General features: G+C 42.8%; 1 protein-coding gene across 7 annotated transcripts in view; it reads right to left on the bottom strand.

Annotated features, from left to right (window-relative positions):
- The window catches only part of malt1 (MALT paracaspase 1), a 166,084-nt gene that overhangs the window by 32,011 nt on the left and 106,813 nt on the right, over window positions 1-27,260 (bottom strand). For all 7 annotated transcript variants that reach the window (XR_010017337.1, XM_063042698.1, XM_063042703.1 and 4 more), the window contains 4 exons: window positions 22,947-23,124; window positions 17,715-17,789; window positions 9,633-9,760; window positions 6,532-6,681 (listed from right to left, as the gene is read on the bottom strand). Coding sequence is in view for 6 of the 7 variants with exons in the window: in XM_063042698.1 (XP_062898768.1) it covers window positions 6,532-6,681; window positions 9,633-9,760; window positions 17,715-17,789; window positions 22,947-23,124 (531 nt within the window). In the remaining variant the exon portion in view is untranslated. The remainder of the gene's footprint in view (window positions 1-6,531; window positions 6,682-9,632; window positions 9,761-17,714; window positions 17,790-22,946; window positions 23,125-27,260) is intronic.

Raw genomic sequence — 27,260 nt, 5'->3', positions numbered from 1 at the left:
GACCAGGACATTTTGGCCCAATTAAGCAGATGCCCCAGTTAGCCATATTTGCTTGGAACTTGTTAAAAAGGCCAAAAAAACCAAACTTCATTTTAACTATCTTTCTACTATCATTTCGGAGGAGCTGTCCTAGGCCCAGCAAGTAAGTGCAATTATGAAGAAAGCACGATAGCATTTCTACTTCCTTGGGAGTTTGCAAAAATTAAGCATGACATCTAAAACTTTGACAAACGTCTAAAGATGTGTAGTAGAGAGTATATTGACTGGTGGCTGCACAGCCTTGTATGGAAACACCAATGCCTTAGAACGGAAAATCCTACAAAAAGTAGTGGATAAGGTCCAGTCCATCACAGGTAAAGCTCTCCCCACTATTGAACATGTTGACTTGAAATGCTCTTACAGGAAAGCGGTATTCATCATCAGGGACCCCCAACAACCAGGTTATGCTCTCTTCTCACCGCTGCCATCAGGAAGAAGGTACAAAGGCCTCAGTATTCACACCACCAGGTTCAGGAACAGTCATTACCCCTCAGTCACCAGCAAAGTGGATAACTTCAGTCAACTTCACTTGCCTCATCATTGAAATGTTCTCATAACCCATGGACTCACTTTCAAGAACCCTTCATCTCATCTTCCCGATATTTATTGCTTTTTATTTAGTACTATTATTTTTTTTGTATTTGCAGAGTTTGTTGTCCTTGCACACTGGTTGTCTGCTCAGTTGGTGAGGTCTTTCATTGATTCTATTATGGTCATTGTATTTATCGTGTATGCCCACAAGGAAATTAATCTCAGTGTTGTAGGTGGTGACATATATGTACTTGTGATAATAAATTTACTTTTGAACTGTTTTTTGATTTTCACAGTAGTTTAGTAATTAATTATCTGCTTGTATTTTAAGTAGTCCTTGTATTTTATACGTTTAATATGACTCAAGTCCATCACCACCAGGACTACATGTCATTCCGAAGCTTCTTTCCTGTAGCTATCCAGCTTCTCCACAAAACTCACTCAGGTGTAATACCCTGACTGTCCCTGAACAACATCCTGTAGATGGTCTTCCCTGCTCTCCTTGTTCTGTTGATAATTATGTTCACATTTATTTAAGCTTGGTTATAGATGTTTGTACATGTGACCATCCTGCTAATTGCTCATTGCTGTTGGAGGAATGTGATTCACCAGGATATTGCCTGGGCTGGAACTTTTTCGCTTATGAGGAGTCCCTGGATAGATTAGATTTGTTTTTCTTGGAGGGAAGGGGACCAGGGAGTGGGGTTACGTCTGAAGTATTTTGAAATTAAAGAAGACAGAAATTTTTATTTGGCGCACAGGTGTATAAAATTAAATAGCATGGGCTTAACACAAGAGATTCCGCAGGTGCTGGAACTCCAGAGCAACATATACAAAATGCTGGAGGAGCTCAGCATGTCAGGAAGTATCTATGGAAAGGAATAAACAGGCAACATTTTTGGGCTGAGACCCTTCATTTTGGCCTGAAACGTTGACTGTTTAATCCTTTCCGTAGATACTGCCTGACCTGCTGAGTTCCTCCAGAATTTTGCATGTGTTAACATAGGCTTAAGACAAAGCATAAAAGGTTAAGAGAGAATCCAAGAAAGATATCTTTCCCGGGGTGGTTGGAATGTAGAACACATGGCCTGAGGTGATGGTGGAGATGGAGACTTTTACAACATTTTATAAGTATTGTGAGGAACGCTTGAATCCCTAAAGCATAGATGACTATAGAGCAAGTGCTGGAAAATAAATTTGGTATAGATGGGTGTTTGCTAGCTAGCTTGAATATGGTGAGCTGAAGGACTATTTTCATGTTACATGACTCTACACTTAGAGTCATAGAGACATACAGCACAGAAATAAGCCCCTCAGCCCATCTAGTCCATGCTGAACTATTTAAACTGCCTACTCCTATTGACCTCCACCAGGGCCACAAGCCTCCATACCCCTACCATCCATGTATCTATCCAAACTTCTCTTAAACATTGAAATCAAGCCCACTTGCACCACTTGTGCTGGCAGCTCATTCTACACTCTCAAGACCCTCTGAGTGAAGAAGATGTTCCCCTTAAACTTTTCACCTTTCACCCTTAACCCATACATCTAGTTGTAGTCCCACCCAACATCAGTGGAAAAAGCCTGGTTGCATTTACCCTAGTTATACCTCATAATTTTGTATACCTCCAGTAAATCTCCTCTCAATCTTCTACATTCCAAGGATTAAAGTCCCAACCTATTCAATCTTTCCTTATAACCCAAACACTTCCTTGTAAATTTTCTCTGTACACTTTCAACCTTAGTTACACCTTTTCTGTAGGTAGGTGACCAAAACTACACCCAATACTCCATATTAGGCCACACCAACATAGTAAACAACTTCATCATAACATCCCATCTCCTGTACCCAATACTTTGATTTATGAAGGTCAATGTGCCGAAAGCTTTCCTTACAACCTAATCAACTTGTGACACCACTTTCAATGAAATATGGCCCTGTATTCCCAGATTCCCTTGTTCTACCACACTCCTCAGTGCCCTACTGTTCACTGTGTTGGTCCTACTGAAGTGCAAGTCCTAGCACTTGTCTGCATTAAATTCCTACTTCTACACCTCATGTGTAGAATGAAGTTCAAAACCCTTCTTCCACAAAGACAAGAACCATAAAAAGCCCAAGCACGTTCTTCATTAACACGGTGCAGAGCAACACACACAAAATGCTGGAGGAACTCAGCAGATCAAGCAGCCTCTATGGAGAGAAATAAACAGTCGATATTGTTCATATTCATTGCTTTGCACTTAATGCAAATTGGTTTCTTTGCTTATGTGTCTTCAAACACTAACAATAATCACCTTAAATAATTCTCTTTGCATTAACAGATACACTTGCATATCAAGCATTTGGCTCAAATGCACCATGCTGTGCTTGTCCACTTTACATTTGATTACTCACACATCGCTCCATTTACTTGTCTGAATCAATTTGCAATCCCATGATTATCCCAACAGAATGATCTTTACCAGTCATTAGCGTAACTGCCTCACATAAATTTGACCTCATTAATAAGACAGAAATGGAGTTTAAATAAGATGTCACATAAGAACCACTTCCCTTTATCCAGCATCAAATGCACAAGGCTATAAATACCAGGATCTGATTTCTGACCCTTCTTAATTATTGTGACAACATAAACTAGCCGATCAAATTCAATCCAGAACTTTATTAGCCATTAAATACTTGAGACAGTAGCTCACACATATTTCATTTAATACCCTGTGAAAATTGAACTGGACTAGCAATGCTAAAATCAGATTCATAGGAACAGCTTCTTTCCCTCCACCAGCAGATTTCCCAATGGTCAATCAACCTTGCTTTTTTCTTCAACACTGTTAATCTTTTAATAAATAGAGAGATGTCCATTTAGAACAGAGAAAAGGAGGCATTTCTTTAGTCAGAGAGTGGTGAATCTTTGCCACAGGCAGCTGTGGAGGCCGAGTCTTTATGTATATTTAAGGCAGAGGCTAATAGGTTCTGAATTAGTCAGGGCATGAAGGCAGGAGATTGGGGCTGAGAGAGAAAATGGTGGAGCAGACTCAATGGGTCAAATAGCCTAATTCTGCTCCTATATCTTATGGTGTTATGGCCTGTGGTCTTATTTATTTATTTGTATAATTGATCATTTTTATGTTTTGCGCTGTGCTGCTCCCACATCTCACAATATACTGCATGTTTATTGAGATACAGTGGGGAATAGACCCTTCTAGCCCTTCGAGCTGCGCTGCCCAGCAACCCCTGATTTAACCCCTGCCTAATCACGGGACAACTTACAATGACCAGTTAACCTACCAACTGATATGTTTGTGGACGTCGGTGGAAACCAGAGCACATAGAGAAAACACACACCATTACAGGAAGCACATGCAAACTCCTTACATTCAGTGGTGGGTTGTGGTCATAAACCTCATTCTGATTCTAATATGGCTTGAAACAGTTCCTTCAGCCCAATGAACCAACGCTGGCCATTAAATACGCTTGTACACCAACCCCACAATAACCCAATTTATTCTCCACTCATTCCTGCGAACTCTCTCCAGGTTCTACCACTCGTGCACACTAAGAGCAATATGCCGTAGCCAATTATTCTATCAATCTGCAGATCACTGGGATGTCAGAGGAAAACTGACACCTGGAGAACGTGTAGGCTCCACAGAGACATCACCAGAATTTGGGATTGAAACCTGGTCACTCCCACCCTGCCGTTAAAATACTATTAAATGGTTCCCGAGTATGATAAGGTGGACTGCTAACCTCACAATCCATCTTGTTATGATCTTGCAGCTTATTGTCTGCTTGCTCCCCACTTTCCCTGTGCTGTTGCACTTTATTTAGCATTGTTATTGTTTATCCTGTACTACTCAATGCACTGCGAAATGTTTTGATCTGTATGAACAAGACAAGATTTTCACTGTATCTCGGTACATGCAACAATAATAAACCAATACTAATATCAATACCTATTAGCATTGGTACATAGAATCGGAAATAGCTGCAGAGGGTTTGTAAACTCAGCCAGCTCCATCATGGGCACCAGTCTCCCCAGCATTCAGGACGTCTTCGAAAGGTGATGCCTCAAAAAGGTGGCATTCGTCATTAAGGGCCCTCATCACCCGAGACATGCCCTCTTCTTATTGCTACCATCAGAGAGGAGATACACACTCAAGGCTTTAGGAACATCTTCCCCTCCACCATCGAACTTCTGAATGGAAAATGAATCCATGAGCACTACTTCAAATTTGCTCTCTTTTTGCACCACATTTAATTTAGTGTCTTAATATATATTTCTTGTTGTAATTTATTGTAGTTTTTTATGTATTGCACTGTACTGCTGCCGCAAAACAACAAATTTCACAACACATGGGAGTGATGTTAAACCTGCTTCTGATCCCGATTCTGGTGCCATTTTGGTTTATTTCTCTTGGTCTCTTTGGTGGGGTTAGACCACCTTCTTCTGCTGGTCAATGGGCACTTACAGGGTGGGAGAGTGGGAGAAATAAGCCTGGCATCTGGGTGAGGAAGTTGGCAGTGGGTCTGGGAACAGAGACATGGCACAGATGTGGGTGAGAGATCAGCAGCTCGGGTGTTGGGTAAAAATCACAAGGTAGGGGAGCACAGATCAGGGCCTAGAGGCAAAGGGGAGACTGGTAAAGTGGGATATTACAGGGTTGTTTAAAGATCAAGATAAGATCCTTTCTAATTCAGTGCTGGATTTTTAGGAGTGACTGATGGCAGGCACATCCTGACAATCCAATCCCTGTGCCTTTGGAAGGCTCCAGATGGAGTGGTGCATTAGGCTGATGTCACTTCGTACGTCACTGACACAGATACTGTGTCAGGAAGGAGGTACAGGAGCCATAAGTCCTACACCTCCAAATTCAGGAACAGTTATTGCCCTACAACCATCAGGCACCTAAACCAGTGTGGATAACTTCACTCACCACCACTCTGAACTGATTCCTCAATCTACTGACTCACTTTCTAAGGTTCTAAAACTTGTGTCTTCAGATAAATAGATAGATTGATTCATTATTCTTTGTTTTTTTTTCATCTGCACTGTTTGTCTTCTTGCGCACATTGGTTGTTTGTCAGCCTTTGCAGTTTTTTTTCCATTGATGTACTGTGAATGCCTGCAAGAAAATGAATCTCAGGGTAGCAGATGGTGACATGCATACACACTTTGATAATTTTAATGACTGGGAAAAAAACTGCTCGTATGCAGATTTTCATTGATAGTACAACAAATTGAATTTGTTGCGGCATGGCAGCGTAGTGGTTAGCACAACGCTTTACAGTACCAGCAAAACGGGTTCAATTCACGCTGCTATCCGTAAAGGACTTGTTCGTTCTCCCCGTGACCGCATGGGTTTCCTCCGGGTGCTCTGGTCTCCTCCCAAAGTCCAAAGCTGCACTGGTTGGTAGGTTAATTGGTCATTGTAAATTGGCTAGGGTTAAATTGGGGGCTGCTGCATGGTGTGGCTCGAAGGGTCGGAAGGGCCTTTTGCACGCTGTATCTTAATAAAATAAATAAAAATTAAAAAAAAACCTTTTCTTGACAGGAAATGTATGGTCAAATTTTGCAATTGGGGCGATTTGAACCAGGAATAATCACGACCACAATTTTCCTTGAATTAAATCAACTTTCAATTTCATTCATCAAGTTTCAGTCGAGCATTTTCCCATGCATTAAAATTAATGAAGAACGTCCCTAATTGTCACCTTTCGGTTTCAGTCCCGAAGGCCACAGTCTTATCACATACACATTGATCAGTGATGTCAGTGCCCACTCCCTCCCCTGTCTTTGACTTGTGCTGCCAGAATTCCTGCCCCGTATCTGGTTTCCCCTTCACTGCATGATTGAAATAACGCTACAAGAACTAGCGCAGTCAGTGGCCAAGTCTGAGTCCACATCCCTTACCCCACCCCCGACCCCCGGCCAATGCCAGATCATGACAGTACTTTACCATGAGCCTTGGCCCACTGTAAGTTCCGAGCCAGTGATTCTGCAGAGCAGCCTGAAGACTGGATGGGGTCCGTCAAGGCTCGCTTCTCACACAGGCTGCTGCGGATTTCCAGAGCTTGCTTTCCTTTAGTGAGATCGCATTTTCCCATATCTGCCATTAAAGCACCAATACTTCAGTAAAGCAAAAACAATATCTGATCACTGAACACAAGCTCTGGACACACTTTCAAGGACTCTACAACTCATGTTCTCAGCATTACTTACTTACTTCTGTGTTGATTATTATTTGTTCTTTTGTATTTGCAGTCCGTCTTCTTTTGCACATTGGTTGTTTGTCAGTCTTTGCAGTTTTTCATTGATTCTATTGTATTTCCTTGTTCCCAATGACTTGGCCACCAAAGCCATCTGTAGCAATGAATCCACTGACTAAAAGAAATTCCTCATCCTTCTCTGTTCTGAAGGGACGTCCTTCTATTCTGAGGTTGTGTCCCCTAGTCCTAGACACTCCCCCTATTTGAAACATCCTCTCCGTGTCCACTCTATCCAGGCTTTCTAATTTTCAATGAGTTCTCCCCTTTATACTTTTAAACATCAGAGTGTACAGACCCAGAATCATCAAGCGCTTCCCATACATTTACCCTTTCATTCCCAGGCTCATTTTCGTAAACCTCCCCTGGACCCTTTCTAAAACCAGCACATCTTTTCTTAGATAGGAAGTCCAAAAATGCCCATAAGTACAATCAAACCATTGCCCAATAAAGCCCCAGCATAACGTCCTTGCCTTTAATTTTCTATTCTTCTCAAAATGAATGCTCACACTTCATTTGCTTTCTTTACTACTGACTCAAACTCCAAGTTAACCTTTCGGGAATCTTGCACAAGGACCCCTAAGTCTCTCTGCACCTTGGATTCGCTCCCCATTTGGAAAACCTGGACATCAGAAACCCAGCATTCCAAAGGAGGACATGAGGATGGGATTGCCACACTTGCATATGGGAAGGCCCTACATTTTTAACAACTCTATCCTAGCTATGGGTCAGGTACATACAGGTCATACGAGTAAATTTCTGAGTTAGAGCAGACCCTGAGAAAATTGGATACACAGAGTCCGTAAGCATCTGTTACAATATCTCAAAGTCATTTCCAGCTGTCAGTTACAAGTGATTTAGGTGCAGGGTTGGCAGGGGTTACTTGAACTGTCGAGTCTGCTTCACTATTCAATATCATCATGGCTAATCTTCTTTTAACTCCAACTCGACACTCAGTGACCACTTTATTAGGTGGACCTGCTCATTGGTGCAAATATCTAATCGGCCAATCATGTGGCAGCGACTTAATGCATAAAACCACGCAGACATGGTTGAGAGATTCAGTTGTTGTTCAGGCCAATCATCAGAATGGGGAAGAAATGTGATCCAAAGTGACTCTGACTGTGGAATGGCTGATGATATCAGATGGGGAAGTTTGAGTATCTCAGAAACTGCTGATCTCCTGGGATTTTCATGCACCACTGTCTCTAGAGAATGATGCAGAAAAGCAGAATCAGTGAGGATTGTGCCAGGCAGCCCGCAAGGGTCGCCACATGTCCAGTGCCAACATAGCACGCCCACAACTCACTAACCCTAACCTGTATGTCTCTGGAATGTGGGAGGCAATCAGAGCACCTCGAGGAAACCTACTGTATGTGGTTATGGGGAGAACGTACAAGCTCCTTACTGACAGTGAGACAGAAATTGAGCCCCCTCTTACAGTTAGTGCAGTATAGTGTTGTGCTAAGCATTGTGCTATGGTTTTACCTCTACAAGCTATTCTCAGTTAATTCAGGAAAATGGGGACTACTCAGCAAGACAGCATTAGGGTACATGTTTGACTAGTGAAGGGAAATACTTGCACTGATGCAGATGGAAGATTGTTATCCAAACATAACATGGACAAACGCAGTCAAGAACCTGTTGGCTGACTGGACAATCTGTTATTTTACCTATTGATTACGAAAGGAACTTTGGCCAGAAAACTTTCTGGACATCTTTAATTCATGTAATACCTGCATCCAAGGGGGAAACTGGCTCTTTGCTTAGGAGATAAGTAAAAATTGGCCTTAAATTACATGTGATTCCTGCGCAGATAATGTTCTCAAGTCAATGACTGTCACAAGTTAGGTCGTGTCAGATTAGGGCATAAATTAAAGATTAGCTTTATTTGTCACACGTACATCATAAGATACAGTGCTAAGTGACCAACGCAGCCCGGAGATGTGCTGGGCAGTCTGCAGATGTCGCCGTGCCTCCAGTGCCAACATACCATGCCCACAACTTACTCACCCTAACCCATACATCTTTTGTTTTCAATGTGGGAGGAAACCGGAGTACCCAGAGGAAACCCACAGAGTCAGGAGAGAATGTACAAACCCCTGACAGACAGAAAAATTGTCACTTTTTTCTTGTAGTTTAATGTTCAAAGTTCAAAGTAAGTAAATTTATTATCAAAGTACTGTACATATATTTCACTATATACCACCCTGAGATTCATTTTTCTTTCTATAAATCCATAATAGAAAAGCTGTAGTAGAATCAATGAAAGACTGCACCAACTTGGGCAAAATACACCAAACTGTGCAAATACAAAAGGAAAGAAATAATAATGGTAAATAAATAAGCAATAACTATCGAGAACATGAGATGAAGAGCTCATGAAAACGAGCCCTAGGTTGTGGCAATAATTCAATGATAGGGAAATATTTTTTATGTTTGCATATACATTTACAGTATATAATCACCTGTTTATTTCAGAAATTTGAAGTATAACTGGTCCTGAATTTTTGTAGTTTATTTGTCTGCAAGTCTGTGTCATGACATCATGAATTAAACTGTCTCATAAGAAAATGAATTTTCTTATCTGTCTGGTTTGAGCTAATTTTCAGAGTAAAGTCTACCATGAGGCAAGATTTGTTTTTTTCTTCTTTGGTTCTTTTGTTGTTCTTTGCTTACATTAGGGTGGCAAGGTACACATTTATCATTCGCTTCGTGTGAAGACTCAAAATCACCGTAAAGACAACGTCACATGTTGACAAAAAAACCTTCGCTATCAAAATAAAGTAATTACCTTCTGCAACTCTGTCAAGCATCACCGTGATCTTTTCATCCTCCAACAAACGTTCCTTCAGAAATTTCATAAAAATACCATTTGCTAATCCAAAATGTTGAATTTCAAAGGCTTCTGCTCCCTGGCACCTTGAGATATACAAAAGAAGCATTTTAATCATCAAGTCACCTTAAAGTTCTCCTTTTCCTTTTATCACGTTTGGCCTGCTTACATCAGAGACATTACTCTATCTAAAGCAGGAGGTCCCAACCTGGGATCCATGGACCCCTTGGTAGGGGTGCATGGCATAACAAAGGTTGGGAACCCCAATCTAAAGACTGAGTAGAATGCTGAGCTATAAATTTCACTGTGTAGCTCCCCACTCTGAGGGAGGGGGATAGAAATACATAACAGGAAAAGTAGGATCAATTATTTACGTTGCCTTACCGATTTTACTTTGCTTAAAATGACCATGCTAGGGCATCGTAGTAGCATCGCGGTAGACGTGATGCTATTGTAACTCAGGGCATTGGAGTTCAGAGTTCAATCCCAACGCTGTCCATACGTCCTTCCCATGAGGGTGCAGGTTTCCTCCTGGTGCTCCGATTTCCTCTCATAGTCCAAAGTCGTACCGGTTAGTAGTTTCATTGTAAAATTGTCCAGTGATTAGGCTATGGGTTAGGTGGTTACTGAGCAGTGTGGCTTGTTGGGACGGAAGGTCTGTTCTGTGCTGTACCAATAAATAATTATGCTGAAATTGCAAATATGAAGGTGGGACAGTGTAGAGACATGTTATTTCAGAGCTTGCTGTCTTCTGCCACTTTGACCTGTGCTCTGACAAGAAGAGTATGGTAAACATCAGGATTCACACATGCAAGGCGATGGTGATGTCTAGGAAGAGGAATCCATCTAACCCCAATCTGTATTTTGGGAACTGCAAACTGGATTTAAAGAAGGAACTAGTAATCCTTGGTGTTAATATTGACAGCAAGTTGGTGTGGGATAAACACCTTTCCACTGTTTCAAACAAGGCTGGACAAAGGCTTGGAGCTCTGCGGTAAGTAGCATCCAAACTAGACAAAGAGGGCAGAGCCACGGTTTACAAAGCCCAGGTACGAAGTATCGTGGAGTATGCCTGCTTATCATGGATGAATGCCTCACAGAGTGTCCTCAGCCAGCTTGACTCCAATCAAAGAAAGGCTCTCAGGATTATAGGTGTAGATGAAGCCTCAGCTCGTGAGAAGCTAGCCATCAGTAGCTCACACCACAGACGACAGGTTGCTGCAGCTACTGTGCTATACAAAATGCACACCAGCCACAGCCCTGCAGACCTTCGTGCCATGCTGCCTTCATCTTATGAGAGACGGCGCACCACACGATCAAGTTTATCTATGCCTGGTCATGCTGTTTCTATGCCTGATGCGAGAACCTACACACTGGATAGAAGCTTCCTTCACTGTGCTATCAGAACTTGGTACAGCCTTCCAGATGCTGTGGTTGGAAACATCTGCGACGATGGGGTCCAAGCCTTCAAGAGTCGAGTGCACAAACACCTATCATCTCTGGGAGGGAAGTCACATGCTTCTTCATAAGCTGTCATGAAGGGGACCAGGATGGCAGTGCTTGGTTGTTGGCAGGTAGGGTTAATACCTGACTTTCAAGAGCACTTGTGAGTTATGTTCCGGCTGGACTTAGTCCTTAAACTGCTGGAGATCAGTGCAGAAAGAACAGGTGCTGTTTTCTCCCAGTAGCAATTAGTTTTTAGTTCCAAGTGCTCCTGCCACGTTTTGTCACCCTGCAACCCTATCCTTCAATCTCTTTGAATTATGGAGGACAGCATGTGTATAAATGTCTCTCTCCAGCAGACTTCATCATGACTCCAGTATTTCTACTATTTTTTAATGTTTCTTAATTGTACATATAATTTTTTTGTGTTCTATGCTGAGCAGCAGTGAACCATCTGATTGGCCTATCGGAGCTCTCTTTGAGAACTAGTTGACTTGATCAGCATTTCTGATCTGGCTATTGTTCACAATTGCACTTAATAAAAAAAAAATTCCCTTCCTCCACCACCAATGCAGCCCTCACTCGCACCGCCACCATTTCCCGCACATCCACCCTCACCCCACCCTGCAGCCATTACATCTCCTTGCCCTTACCTACTACGCCAGGAGCATCCATATTTATTGAGACACTGCGTAGGGCAGGCCCTCCCGGCCCTTTGAGCCGCGCTGCCCAGCAACCTTCGATTTAACCCCTGCCTAATTACAGGACAATTTACAACGACCGGTATGTCTTTGGACTGTGGGAGGAAACTGGAGCAGCTGGAGAAAACCCATGCATGCAGACTCTTGACAAACGACGTCGGAATTGAACTCCAACTCCCCAAGCTGTAATAGTGTAGCACTAACCACTACCCTACCATGGTGCCCTTGTGCATATCCAGCACATCACTTTCCATAACTTCCACCAACTCAAATGGGATTCTACCAATAAGCATATATTTCCCTTCCCCATCCCTCCCCGTTTTCCGTAGGAATCACTCTTTACGTGACACTCTGGTACACTTGTCCCTCCTCACTGATCTCCCTCCTAAAACTTATCCCTGCAAGCAAGACAAATTCTACACCTCCTCCCTCACCAACATCCAGGGCTCCAAACAGTTCTTCCAGGTGAGGCAACACTTCACCAGCGAGTCTTTCAGGGTCATCTATTGTATCTGGTGCTTCTGGTGTGGCCTCCTCTACATCATGGAGACCCGACGATGATTGGGGAACTGCTTCATTGCATACCTTCGCTCCATCACCCACAAGAGACTGGATCTCCCTGTTGCTAATGACTTCAATTTAACTTCTCATTCGCATGCTAACACATCTGTCTACGGCCTCATCTACTGTCATGATGATGCCAAACTCAGGTTGGAGGTGTAACAATTCATGTCCCATCTGGGTAACCTCCAACCTGATGGAAAGAACATCGATTTCTCTAACCTCTTCACTTGTGAATCATCTGTTGTGTCCGGTGCTCCCAATGCAATGAGACCAATCATAAATTGGGAGACCACTTTGTCGAGCACCTCTAAGCTATGTGCCACAAGCAGGACTTCCAAGTGGCCAAACATTTTAATTACCAATCCCATTCCTGTTCCGACATGCCAGTCCATGGCCTCCTCTTGTACTAAGATGAGACTACCCTCAAGGTAGAGGAGTAACACATTATATTTTATCTGGCTACTCTCCAACCTGATGGCATGAATATCAATTTCTTCTTTCAATAAACAAATAACCCCCCCCCTCCCATTTCCCACTCTGATCTCTTACCTCTTCTTATCTGCCTATTACTTCCCTCTGGTCTCCCTCCTTCTCATATGGTCCACACTCCTCTCCGATTAGATTCTTTCTTCTCCAGCCCTTGACCTTTCCCACCCATCTGGCTTCACCTATCACCTTCCAGCTAGCCCCTCTCCCCACCTTTTTATTCTGGCATCTTCCCCCTTCCTTCTCAGTCCTGAAGAAGAGTCTTGGCCCGTAACATTGACTGCTAGACGTTGCTTGGCCTGATAAGTTCCTCCAGCATTTTGTGTGTGTTGCTTTGGATTTCCAGCATCTGCAGAATTTCTCATGTTTATAAGAAGCAAACGTTTTTCTTTCTGCTCAACATTTCCCATTGAGCAGAAGAGAGCTTGAGAACACCAAGTTGCTCGAGAACAACTTCTGCCCTGCTGATGTAAGTTTCTTGAATGGATCTTGCATGTATGCTAAAGTTGGACCCTTGATCTCTCAATCTATGTACCTCATCATAGTCTTTGCACTATATTTTGACCCGCACTGAAACTGCAACTTTATATTCTGTATTCTATACTCTTGTCCCTTTTGTACTACCTCGATGTACTTATGAATGAAATGCTCTGTCTAAATGGAATGCAAACTAATGCCTTTCACTGTCAATAATATGTTTCAGGAACAGCTTCTTCCCCTCTGATATCAGATTTCTGAATGGATAATGAACCCATATACACTATCTCTTTATTTTTGCTCTCTTTTTCCATGACTTATTGAATTTTTAAAATATACAGTACCGTCCAAAAGTTTTAGGAGCAGAATTAGGCCATTTTGCTCATATTTTCGGTAGCTAAGATGTCTCAGACTTTTACACAGCACTCTATTTGTCAATGTGGAGTGGAGTGTAAGTCTGCAAATCTGATGGGGTCGAAGGATGATGGAAATGGCAAGTGTGGAGCACTGTAGGAGGGACGTGAGACAGGTAGCAGAGAAGGAGTGCCAGAGATAGGGGGGTGTTATGGGTGCAGACACACCCAGCCCTGAGTCACCAGTCAAGTTATTTGATTCCAAATGATTGGTTTATTGATGATTACAGAATGTCTCTGTGGTGCTTCCTGCTCCTTCCCCTCTCCCTGTTCCCTTCCCACTCTCAGTCCACAATAGAGACCCATATCAGAATCAGGTTTATCATCACTCATATATGCCATTAAATAAATAAATATTTTATCTAGCAAACTATCTGTTTTTTTATTTATTAAGATACGTGGAATCAGCCCTTCAAGCAATGCCACCCAGCAATTCCCTGATTTAATCCGAGCCTAATCAGGGGATAATTTACAATGACCAGTTAACCTCCTAACTGTGGGAGGAAACCGGAGCACCCGGAGGAAACCCACATGGTCATGGATAGAACGTACAAACTCCCGACAGGCAGCAATGGGAATTGAACCTGAGTCGCCTGCACTGTAAAGCGTTGTGCTAACCACCACACTACTGTGATTTTTCTTTTGTGGCAGCTCTTAGGCATATATATATATGTATGTATGTATGTACGTGTATATATATATTTTCTATGAGTGCCTAAGACTTTTGCATAGCACTGTATTTCTTCTTATAATTCATGTATGACACACTATACTGCTGCCACAAAACAACAAGTTGCACACGTACTGTATTGGTGATCATAAAGCTGAATCTAATTCTGATCAATACACCAATTACCAACGATATAGGCATTGCAACCTTCCTTCACTTTTCTCTCTCACACTGTGGTTTCATCGATTTCTCTTATGTGCCCACTGACAACTTTCCCTTCAGCTCTTTAGGTTCCATGTTCCAGATTCTCACCGTAATCTTTCTGCCCTCTATACACTCTGTTTTTAAGAGCCCCCAGAAACTACAATCCTATGACAAAATGATTGATTAGTTATCCTGATATCACCTCCGATGACTCACAATAAAAATTTACTATTGAATGCTCTGAGTGAAAAGTCTTGGTGTGTTTTATTGTCTTAAGAGGAATTGGAATTGGTTTATTATTGTCACATGTACTAAGGTGGAGTGGCTCTACCCCAAGATGAGTCTCTACCAGAGGAGGTGTAAGACACTCCTTCCCTCCACTAGCCTGCAAGTCACCCATAGGCAAGGAGTAGTACCTCCTTAGCTCCCGCACCCCCACCCCCCACCTCCCTGATCAGGGTCAGGTGAAGCCATGGGAGCTAGTGGTGGATGGTCGTACGAGCAGCTGGTACATTTCACAAGTCCTGGATGACCACTGACACCAGGCAGACAATTTATGAAGAGTATGGATAATGGCTGGGGTCACCTGTCTTGTAAAGACACTGGCCACAAAAACGCAATGGCAAAGCACTTCTGCAGAAAAAATTTGCCGGGAACAATTACGGTCATGAGACCATAATCACCCACGCCATATGACGTGGCACGCAATGATGATGAGTGAGGTACAGTGAAAAGATTCTCTTGCACACTGTCACACAAGATTAAATCATTACACAGTGAATTGAGGTAGAACAAAGTAAACCAACAACAGAATGTAGAATAAAGTGTAACAGCTACAGAGAAAGTGCAGTACAGCTAAACAATAAGGTACAAGATGAGAATGAAGTAGATCGTGATGTCAAGAGTCCAATTCACTGTACTAGGGAGTCATTCACTAGTCCAACAGCAGAGTACAAGCTGTCCTTCAGCCTGGTGCTATGTGCCTTCACACTTTTGTATCTCCTGTCCAAAGGGAGAGGAGAGAGAGTCTAATCTATCGTTTAATTCTGAACCCTCTGCATTTCTATCATCACAACATTACAAATAGATTTGGTCATCACAAGATGCAAAAAGCAGAAATAAGCCATAGATTAGACTTTGGAATTTCAGGCTTTAATACTACTCATGCTTAGAAACCTCAAGAAGGACCACAGCCTAGTTGTTGGATTTGGAGGCTTGCGTGCCTCAGTGACCTGGAGAGCTATGCTGGCTGGAGTCAGGGCCTTGTGCTTTGGCTCTTGGTAGGGACACCCATGCCAAAGAACTCAAAGAGTGGTGTTCCACCTTTCCTCCACATACCGGGGGGGGGGGAGCAGTTTAGCTCAGGGCTAACAACCCTGGTTAATGAACAAATGTTGCAGAAACAGCAATAAAGAATCCTATACAGGCAGAGATGAAGGACCTTCATTTACTGCCCTAAATGCCAGCAGTATCAAGTAGTAAGTGAGATGCTTAGAAAAGATTTCCGAATTACGTGTATGAATGCACTGCAGTACGGAGTTTCTGCTGATATCCCAAGAACCAAAAACTCTGTTTATTTTCCAGAGTGGGGAGTCTAGGACTGAAGGACCCAGCCTCAGATTAGAGGGACATCTCTTTAGAACAGAGATGAAGAGGAATTTCTTTAGCTGATAGTGGGGAGTCGAGCAGCAGAGGACACAGCCTCAGAGTACAAGGATGACCCTTTAGAACTGAGCTTAGGAGGAATTTGTTTAGCCACAGACGGCTATGGAGGCCAAGTCATTGGGTATGTTTAAAATGGAGGTTGATACGTTCTTGATTAGTAAGGGCGTCAAAGGTTACAGGGAGAAAACAGGAGAATGGGGTTAGGAAGGATAATAAACCCGCCATGATGGAATGGCAGAGCAGTCTTGATGGGCCAAATGGCCTAATACAGCTCCTACAGTATGTCTTATCGTCTCATGGTCAGTTGTGAATGTAGTCAGTGACAAGGGCTCGAGTTTGTCAAATTCCAAAGATTGCCCGCCCTGTTTTTCCACCTTTGTCTGAATGGCTAATTCCTTCTTTCTGAATCATCTGCATTTCTATCATCATGACTTTATACGTAGATTTAGTAATCACAAGACTTACATCTCCATTTCCAGATCACTGCACAATAGTCATAGTCATAGTCATACTTTATTGATCCCGGGGGAAATTGGTTTTTGTTACAGTTGCACCATAGATAATAAATATTAATAAAACCATAAATAGTTAAATAGTAATATATAAATTATGCCAGGAAATAGTCCAGGACCAGCCTATTGGCTCAGGGTGTCTGACCCTCCAAGGGAGAAGTTGTAAAGTTTGATGGCCACAGGCAGGAATGACTTCCTATGACTCTCTGTGTTGCATCTCGGTGGAATGAGACAACAGCACCTCTTTCACCTCAGACAGTTGAGGAAGTTTGGTATGGGCCCTCAAATCCTAAGAACGTTCTACAGGGGTACAATTGAGAACATCCTGACTGGCTGCATCACTGCCTGGTATGGGAACTGTACCTCCCTTAATTGCAGGACTCTGCAGAGAGTGGTGCAGACAGCCCAGCCCATCTGTAGTTGTGAACTTCCCATGATTCAGGACATTTACAAAGACCAGTGTGAAAAAAAGGCCCGAAGGATCATTTGGGGACCCGAGTCACCCCAACCACAATTTGCTACCATTCGGTAAACAGTACTGCAGCATAAAAGCTAGGATCAACAAACTCCGGGACAGTTTCTTCCACCAGGCTATCAGACTGATTAACTCACGCTGACTTAAGTGTTTTTCTATGTTACATTGACTGTTTTATTTATTATAAATTACTATGATTGCACATTGCACATTTAGACGGAGACGTAACGTAAAGATTTTTACTCCTCATGTATGTGATGAATGTAAGAAATAAAGTCAATTCAATTCAATAAAGTTATTGAACTGAAGTAATCTAAGACTAAATATTGAGACTTATCGGGCACTTGGATTAATTTCACTTTGATTTGCTCAAATTTAGCACAAGTCTTGAGGTGTTAAGTATAGAAGCCTTTCATCAGAATAGACTTACGTTGCATAACCAAACACAATGTTGGCTGTCACTCGCAAGGCTTCCATATTTGGGATCGTATCATCATGGACGTTCCTGCAAACAAAGAAACAAGGTGTTTATTGCACACAGTATGTGATATCCATGTCAACCTCTCCCACAGTTTGAACAGCCACATTTCCCACTCACATTACATTAACCCAGATTCCCTCTCGAGCCAGTGCTGACACTTACTATAGGGGCTGCTATAACTAGGTCATTGATCTGGATGGTAATCTGGTTAACTGGACCAGCATATTTATGGATGACACAAAGATTGGGGGTGTAGTGGACAGTGAGGAAGGCTACCATAGCTTGCAGAGGGATCGGCATCAGCTGGAAAAATTAGATAAAAAAATGGAAGATGGAACTTCATGCAGACAAGTGTGAGGTTTTGCACTTTGGTAGGACCAACCAAGGTAGGTCTTACACAATGGACGGTAGGGCGCTGAGCACTATGGTAGAACAAAGGGATCTGAGAATACAGGCACATAATTTGTTGAAAGTGATATCACAGTTAGATAAGATCGTAAAGAAAGCCTTCATAAATCAATGTATTGAGTACAGGAAATGGGATGTTATGTTGAAGCTGCATTGGTGAGACCTAATTTGGAGTATTGTGTGTAGCTTTGGTCATTTACCTACAGAATGATCTAAACAAAGTTGAAAGAGTGCAGAGAAAATTTAACAGGATGTTGCTGCGTCTGGAGGACCTGAGTTATAAGGAAAGATTAAATAGGTTAGGACTGTATTCTTTAGAACGTGGAAGACTGAGGAGATTTGATAGAGGTATACAAAATTATGAGGGGTATAGATAGGGTAAATGTAAGCAGGCTTTTTCCACTGAGGTTTGGTGGTACTACACCCAGAGGTCATGAGTTAAGGGTGAAAGGTGAGAAGTTTAAGGTGAACCTGAGGGGAAGCGTTTTCCCTCGCAGGGTTGTGAGAGTGTGGAATGAGCTGACAGCATAAGTGGTTCATGCAAGCTCGATTCCAACATTTAAGGGAAGTTTGGATAGGTACATGGATGGTTGGGATATGGAGGGCCATGGTCCCACGGCAGCTCATTGAGTGTAGTCAGTTTAAATGGCTTTCAGCATGGAATAGATGGGCTGAAGGACCTGTTTCTATGTTGTACTTCTTTAGGACTCTATGCAGATAGTGAGAAACATTTCCTCTCAACAGTACAGTGGCAGATGGAATACAGTGTAGGCAAGTGTATGGTCAAACACTTCGCTAGAAGGAATCAAGGCATAGAATCCTTTCTAAACAGAGAGCGAGTTAAGAAAATGGAGGTACAAAGGGTCTTGGGAGTTCTCATGCAGGAGTCCCTAAAGGCAAATTTGTAGGTTGATTCAGTGGTAAAGGCGGTAAATGCAATGTTAGCATTCATTTCAAAAGGACCAGAATATAAAAGCAAGGATGTAATGCTGAGGCTTTATAAGGCACTGGTCAGACTGCACTTGGAGTACTGTGAGCAATTTAGGGACCCTTATCAAAGGAATGATGTGCTGGCATTGGAGAGGGTCCAGATGAGGTTCACAAGATCATTTCGGGAAGAGTAAGTAAATTTAAGGACAACAAAATTCAAGGGGCGTATAGCCCAGTGAGATTTCGGGGAGCTGGGTTATGCACAATAGGCAGAGATTTAAACAGAGAGAGGAGAAATGGATTAAAAATTCTATATCTGAATGCGTGAAGTATCAGAAATAAGGCAGATGAGCTTGAAGCTCAGGTGCGAATGGGTAACTATGATGTTGTTGGGATAACGGAGACATGGCTGCAGGGGGATCAGACCTGGGAATTGAATGTACAGGGGTATACGTGCTATCGAAGGGACAGAAAGGTGGGAAGAGGGGGTGGGGTGGCCCTGTTGGTGAGGAATGAGAGTCAGTCCCTTGCAAGGGGGGACATAGAGTCAGGAGAAGTAGAGTCAATGTAGATAGAACTGAGGAACAGTAAGGGCAAAAAGACCCTAATAGGTGTTATCTACAGGCCCCCAAACAGTAGCATGGATATTGGGTGCAAGTTGAATAGGGAGTTAACAATGGCATGTGGCAAAGGAAATGTCACAGTAGTTATGGGGGATTTCAACATGCAAGTGAACTGGGAAAATCAAGTTGGTACTGGACCCCAGGATAGGGAATTTGTAGAGTGCCTACGGGATGCATTTTTGGAGCAGCTTGTACGAGAGCCGACCAGGGATAAGGCTATTCTGGATTTAGTGTTGCGCAATGAACAGGATTTGATAAGTGATCTTGAAGTAATGGAGCCATTAGGAGGTAGTGACCATAATATGATAAGTTTTTATCTGCAAGTTGAGAGGGATAAGGGCAGATCAGAAGTGTCAGTATTGCTGTTGAACAAAGGAGACTATGGAGCCATGAGGGAGGAGATGGCCAAAGTTGACTGGTCGGATATCCTAGCAGAACAGACAGTGGAACAGCAATGGCAGGTATTCTTGGGAATAATGTACAAGGTGCAAAATCAGTTCATCCCCCGGAGAAGGAAGGATTCAAAGGGGGGAAAGTGGCCACAGTGGTTGACAAAGGAAGTCAGAGATAGCATAGCATTAAAAAAGAAGTATAACAGAGCTAAGGTGAGTGGGAAGACGGATGATTGGGAAATTTTTAAGGAGCAACAGAACTTAACTAAAAAGGCTATACGGAGAGAAAAAATGAGGTATGAATGCAAGCTAGCTAGGAATACAAAGGAGGATAGCAAAAGTTTTTTTAGGTTTGTGAAGAGAAGGAAGATAGTTAAGAACAATGTTGGGCCCTTGAAGAATGAATTGGGAGAAATTGTTATGGGAAACAGAGAAAAGGCAGATGAATTTTATAAGTACTTTGGATCTGTCTTCACTAGGGAAGACACAAGCAATCTCCCAGATGTATGGATGGGCCAAGGACATAGGGTAACAGAGGAACTGAAACAGATTGACATTAGGAAGGAAATGGTGATGAGTAGACTGATGGGACTGAAGGCTAACAAATCCCCAGGTCCAGATGGTCTGCATCCTAGGCTACTAAAGGAGGTGGCTCTGGAAATTGCAGATGCATTGGTGATCATTTTCCAATGTTCCTTAGATTCAGAATCAGTTCCTGAGGATTGGCGAATGGCTAATGTTATCCCACTTTTTAAGAAAGGAGGGAGGGAGAAAACAGAGAACTATTGCCCTGTTAGCCTAACATCAGTAGTGTGGAAGATGCTAGAGTCCATTATTAAAGATGAAATAGCGGCATATCTTGATAGCAGTGATAGGATTGGGCCGAGCCAGCATGGACTTACCAAGGGCAAATCATGCTTGACTAATCTATTGCAGTTTTTCGAGGATGTAACCAGGAAGATAGACGCGGGAGATCCAGTGGATGTGGTGTACCTTGACTTTCAAAAGGCATTTGATACGGTACCACATAGGAGATTGGTGGGTAAAATCAGAGCTCATGGCATTGGGGGGAGGATATTGACATGGATAGAAAACTGGTTGGCAGATAGAAAGCAAAGGGTAGCAGTGAATGGGTGTTTCTCGGAATGGCAGGTGGTGACTAGTGGGGTGCCACAGGGCTCGGTATTGGGACTACAGCTGTTTACAATTTACGTGAATGATTTAGAGGAAGGCATTGTGAATAACATCAGCAAGTTTGCTGATGATACTAAGCTGGGTGGCAGTGTGACATGTGATGAGGATGTTAGGAGAATTCAAGATGACTTGGATAGGCTGGGTGAGTGGGCAGAAACTTGGCAGATGGCGTTTAATGTGAATAAGTGTGAGGTTATTCACTTTGGGAGCAAGAACAGGAAGACAGATTATTATCTGAATGGTGTGGAGTTAGGTAAGGGTGAAATACAAAGAGATCTAGGAGTACTTGTTCATCAGTCTCTGAAGGTGAATGAGCAAGTGCAGCAGGCAGTGAAGAAGGCTAATGGAATGTTGGCCTTTATTACAAAGGGAATTGAATACAAAAGCAAGGAAATACTTTTACATTTGTACAGGGCCCTGGTGAGACCACACCTGGAGTATTGTGTGCAGTTTTGGTCTCCAGGGTTAGGGAAGGACATCCTGGCTGTGGAGGAGACGCAGCGTAGGTTCACTAGGTTAATTCCTGGGATGTCCAGACTGTTTTACGCAGAGAGGTTAAGAGAGACTGGGCTTGTACACGCTGGAATTAAGGAGATTGAGGGGGGATCTGATTGAGACATATAAGATTATTAAGGGAATGGACAAGATAGAGGCAGGAAATATGTTCCAGATGTTGGGAGAGTCCAGTACCAGAGGGCATGGTTTAAGAATAAGAGGTAGGTCATTTAGGACAGAGTTGAGGAGGAACTTCTTCTCCCAGAGAGTTGTGGAGATATGGACCGCGCTGCCTCAGAAGGCAGTGGAGGCCAATTCTCTGGATGCTTTCAAGAAGGAGCTAGATAGGTATCTTATGGATAGGGGAATCAAGGGTTATGGGGACAAGGCAGGAACCGGGTATTGGTAGTAGATGATCAGCCATGATCTCAGGACGGCGGTGCAGGCTCGAAGGGCCGAATGGTCTACTTCTGCACCTATTGTCTATTGTCTATTGATAGGGATAATGTGTGAGGAGTGTTTGATGGTTCTGGGCCTGTACTCACAACTTACTGAATATCAAAAGGCCTAGATAGGGTTGACATGGAGTGGTAGTTTCCAGTAGTAGGATAGTCTAGAACCAGGGAGCACAGCCTCAATATAGAAGGACATTCCCTTAAACAGAGATGAGGAGGAATTTCTTTAGCCAGAGTGTGTTGAATCTATGGCATTCATTGCTACAGATGGCTGTGGCCATGGAGGTTGATAGGCTCTTGATTAGAAAGAGGGTTAAAGGTTATGGGGAGAAGGCAGGAGAATGGGGTTGAGTGGGAAAATAAGTTAGTCATGATTGAATGGCGGAGCAGATATCTGGACTCCCCTACTATAGGAAACATTCTCTGCATGGCCTTTTTGTCTAGGCCTTTCTGTATTTGGTAGATTTCAACGAGATCCCCTTTGTTCTTCTAAACTCCAGTGAGTACAGGCCTTGAGCCTTTAAACGATCATCATACACCAACAGTATTAGAACCCTTTGGTTGTCACCATTTTCCAGATCTTTGAATGTCACCAAATTTGGAGATCGATGGGTGGATGATAACAATGAACCCAATATCATTCTTGGCATCAATTGAAAATTTGAAATTTTCTCTGAGATTTACCTTTTCCTGCACATGTCCAGTAGAAATACATTCAATCCCGTCTCTTTCTCTTGCATTAGCTTTAAGATACTCTGCACACACAAGCAGTTTGCTGACCTGTAGGGATTTGGTGCATTAATTGGCACCATAAAACTGTTTCCATAGTTTTCGTATCCATGTCCAGCATAGTACAATAGCCCTGTAATAATCAAGCCAGACATACGTTGTCAAATGCTCCATTCACTATGTGCAGATACTTTCATTGAATGCCAGGAAGGAAGAAAATCCCAGCTGTTTTTTTAAGGACTTTCTATCTATACTGTTTGTTTTCCTCTGATTCAAGACAACATCAGTCATTCACATTGCTGGCAAACTCCTCACATATTTCTACAAAAGAAAGCGGTGGAAAACCCGTTAAGAATATTTAAACTAAGTCCCATCCCAGCTCGCAATCCAGTTTTAAAATTGTTTCTTCCCTTTTAGATCAAAGTCGTGTGTACTATCATTTGCACAAGTATATGTATGCACAAATGCGATAAAAAATACGAACTTGTAGCAGCATCAGAGGCACATAACATCATACAGGCAGCATTTACAAGAAAAACATCAATATAAATTATGCACAATTTCTAAAAGAGGTAAACACAACTAAAGTAGCAAACACAAGAGATTCTGCAGATGTTGGAAATCCAGAGCAGCACACACAAAATGCTGGGGGAACTCAGCAGGTCAGGCAGTATCTACCAAGAGGAGTGAAATGTTGATGTTTCAGGCTGATACCCTTTGTCAAAAGTCAACTAGAATGAATAAAAACAAAGTCCCTTTTAATGCAAAGTGATCAGAGAGGTCATGGTGGTGACTGAGGAAGTGATTTGGGTTCTTAAACATTAAGGTCCCACTGATTTGTACTGGTGGGCATTAAAAATCATTTTAGCTCCATAAGTGCCAAAAAAAACTCCATTTAAAAAGACATTAGAGCAGAGAGTCATAGAACACTACGACACTTCAGCTCATCTAGTCCATGTTGAACTATTTATCTGTCTGGTCCCACTGGCCTGTACCCACACCAAAGCCCTCCATACCCCTCCCATTTATGACCCTATCCAAAATTCTCTTAAATGTTGAAAGCGACCCCGCATCCACCACTTCCACTAGCAGCTCATTCCACACTCTCACCACCCTCTGAGTGAAGACGTTCATCCTCATGTTCCCCTTAAACATTTCACCTTTCACCCTTAGTACATGACCTCTTGTTCTACTCTCACCCAACCTCAGCGGAAAAAGCTTGCACATAGGTAGCACTGACTAAATAAGCTACAGAGTAAAGTGTGAAGATGTAAATCATCATAAATTAAACTTTGCATTTAGTAATATAGTTAACATATTAAAAATCCGATGACAAAGAACTGAATTCAAAGCTGCAATATCTTCATACGTCAATTGGAATTTCCGAATACGTACATACAAATCTGTTACTTGATAGGCACATGAATCACGCTGTTGTTGACAAGTGACTCTTTACTGATGTAGATATCAGTGAGATCTGTAAATAAATATAGAGTTCACCTTCTTGACAAACTATTGATACATGGGAACAAAATGCCTTTATAGATTCCACAAGGTCATTCATCGCTATTTATACCTCTTGCTTCATCTTTGCACCTGTTCAGATTGGAATGTAACAACTTAAAGAGTTTGTGACTTCTTCAATATAAATATCAAGATCAAGACCAGAGACGTCACAGTCTTAGAGCTCTGCCCACAGTTACCAAGACTTAAAAGGCAAAATTTTGTCCTCGTCTACTTTGTGTGATTATTTTGTTCACTGTAGTATTCTTTAGGGTTCAAGTTCAATTGTCATTCAGCCATACATGAACACAGCCAAACCAGTGTTACTCCAGGGCCAAGGTCCAAGATACAGAACCAACAGTCATACAGAGCACCAGATACACATAGCATGTATAAGATATGAGTAAAATACAGTCACACAAAAAATACATATCTTCCAAGACCCAAGTATATGAATGTTGCAACAATCTGCAGCCGAACACAATATGGCTTGTCTTCTACCAAGCAAACACTTGGGTGCGGCACCATTCCAGCTTGGATGCTGTGCCACACTGCTTCCAGTGGAGCACAGCGACTCTGACGCCTCTCTCCTGGGCAGCTGGTCACAGGTGACACTGCGGGTTGATGGCGAGTCCTTCCTATGACCGAGACCACACAGCTCCTCCACCGCCTGGCCCTGCCATCCACCAATAAACCAGCGAGTCGGACGTGCGGCGTTCCACATTAACAATGTCCAACAGGGTCATAAGCAATCACTCGCTGTAGACTGCACACTACCTTTGAGCACTAACTCCCCTGACAGCACAGGCAGCAGCACGGTCCGCACCAAGGCCAGCTGCTTCAAATTTCTGTGTCAACCAGCAATTCACTGATAGGGTAGACCAGCAGGAACATAAGTTTGTAATGGCCAGCAGAGTCTTGCAATCGCAAAAAAATATGTTTTGAAAAAAGACATTACCACCTTTGGTTGACGCAGTAGTGTGACTGAGTACACTGCCATCTTACTGGAAATCTTACCTTAAGGTTGTCATAGCCTGTGGGGGGTAGAGCTCCCACTACCTATTTAAATGCTTCCAGTGGTGTTTGTCTCAAATAGCCTCTGACAACCAAATTCAGCTCCTGGTCTTCACGTGTGACTTAGCTACTAAGCTCGGCAGAACTGTTTTCTACTGACAGGAGAAGGAGCAAAGGTGGGTTACTGGCACCTTAAAACCAGTTGCTTTGGGAAGCTGGGCTCATCAGCTGTAGTTGGCAGCTCATTTAGGAGAAGGAAAACTCTGATCTCAAACCTCCATTGCCTTGCAGCTACACCCACCCATAGGGAAGGCTTCAAGAGAAAACTCTGAGGAAAAATCTGCAGCTGGAGTCCCTCAGGCAGTCCTGTACTGAGTTCAACGCTGACTGGCAACTCCTGCGATGCCAATGGTGCCAAACTGTATCGGTCTCTGCCATTCCTTTGAAATCATCAGCTATCAGCTGCTTGGAGAGAGGGAACTGCTTGGGCAACAGCTTGCTCTCCATATCTGTAATGTATTGTGTGAGTATTCGTAGCATCAGAGTGTGTATGACGTCAGGACGTGGAAAAAGGGTTTATAAAAAATGGAAGTCTGGTGAATAAACGTTGGTTGTTCAATCTACACCGGTGTCCGAGTCACATCAATATTACATGGTGTCAGAAGAAAACGTGAAAAATAAAAAGGAAGAGAAGACACATAAAAGATGTCGCAGTTACAGCCACCGTCAAGTTTAAGCCTACAAGGTAATCTTGCTGAAAACTGGAAAATATGGATCCAGAAGTTTGAGCTGTTTTGCACCGCTAGCGGCCTAGCTGAAAAGATGGAGAAAGTGCAATGTGCTACATTTCTGCACGTAGCGGGAGAAGAGGCAATAAAGGTTTGCAACACGTTTGTCTTCCAAGATGATGAGCAAGATAAAATTGAAGTGTTGAAAAAAAAGTTTCAAGATTACTGCGAACCGAGAAAAAACCTACTGTTCATCCGACACCGGTTTTTCACGAGGGCTCAAGGACCAACGGAGACCATAGACGCCTACGTAACAGGTTTGAAGAGCAAGGCAAAAGACTGAGAGTTCGGACAACTGCATGATTCTTTAATACGTGACAGGATTGTATGCGGCGTATGAGATGATCAAGTGAGAGGCAGGCTATTGAGAGAGGCAGATCTTGCATTAGAAAAGGCGACTGATGTTTGCCGTGCCAGTGAGATCACGTCAAGTCAGGTTAAAGTGCTCAATGAAGAGATTGAAGTGCACAAAATAAAAACTGTGAAAACTAACAAGAGTAGGACAAAGCCAGCTCCACAGGATGATCAAAAGGAAGTTAATTGCAACAGGTGTGGTTATAAACATGGATACAGAAGATGTCCAGCCTTTGGTCAGACATGCAAGTTATGCCAGAAAAGAAATCACTTTGCAAGGATATGCAAATCGAAGGAGCACCCAAGGAAAATGCATGCTGTGGAACAGAGTGAGAGCAACAGTGACACGTTCAATGGCACAGTTGAAGTGGAACAGGAGGTATGCATCAAGAATATTGACAATGCAGAGATGGAGAATGAAGATGATTGGACTCAAGATCTGATAATAAACAGGAGGAATGCGACATTTAAGCTTGACACTGGGGCAAAGTGCAATGTAATGTCGGCAGAAACATTCAACTCACTGGGCATCAGAGGAAGACTGGAAAAATCCACCTGCAAGCTTGTTGCATATTTCGGCCACAGTCCAAAGGAAATGCAGAAATACTGG

The sequence above is a fragment of the Mobula hypostoma genome, chromosome 3, assembly GCF_963921235.1.
Source record: "Mobula hypostoma chromosome 3, sMobHyp1.1, whole genome shotgun sequence".
Classification (NCBI taxonomy): Eukaryota; Metazoa; Chordata; class Chondrichthyes; order Myliobatiformes; family Myliobatidae; genus Mobula; species Mobula hypostoma.
Note: the sequence above shows the minus strand (reverse complement) of the source record. Positions and strands in the feature narration are given on the sequence as shown.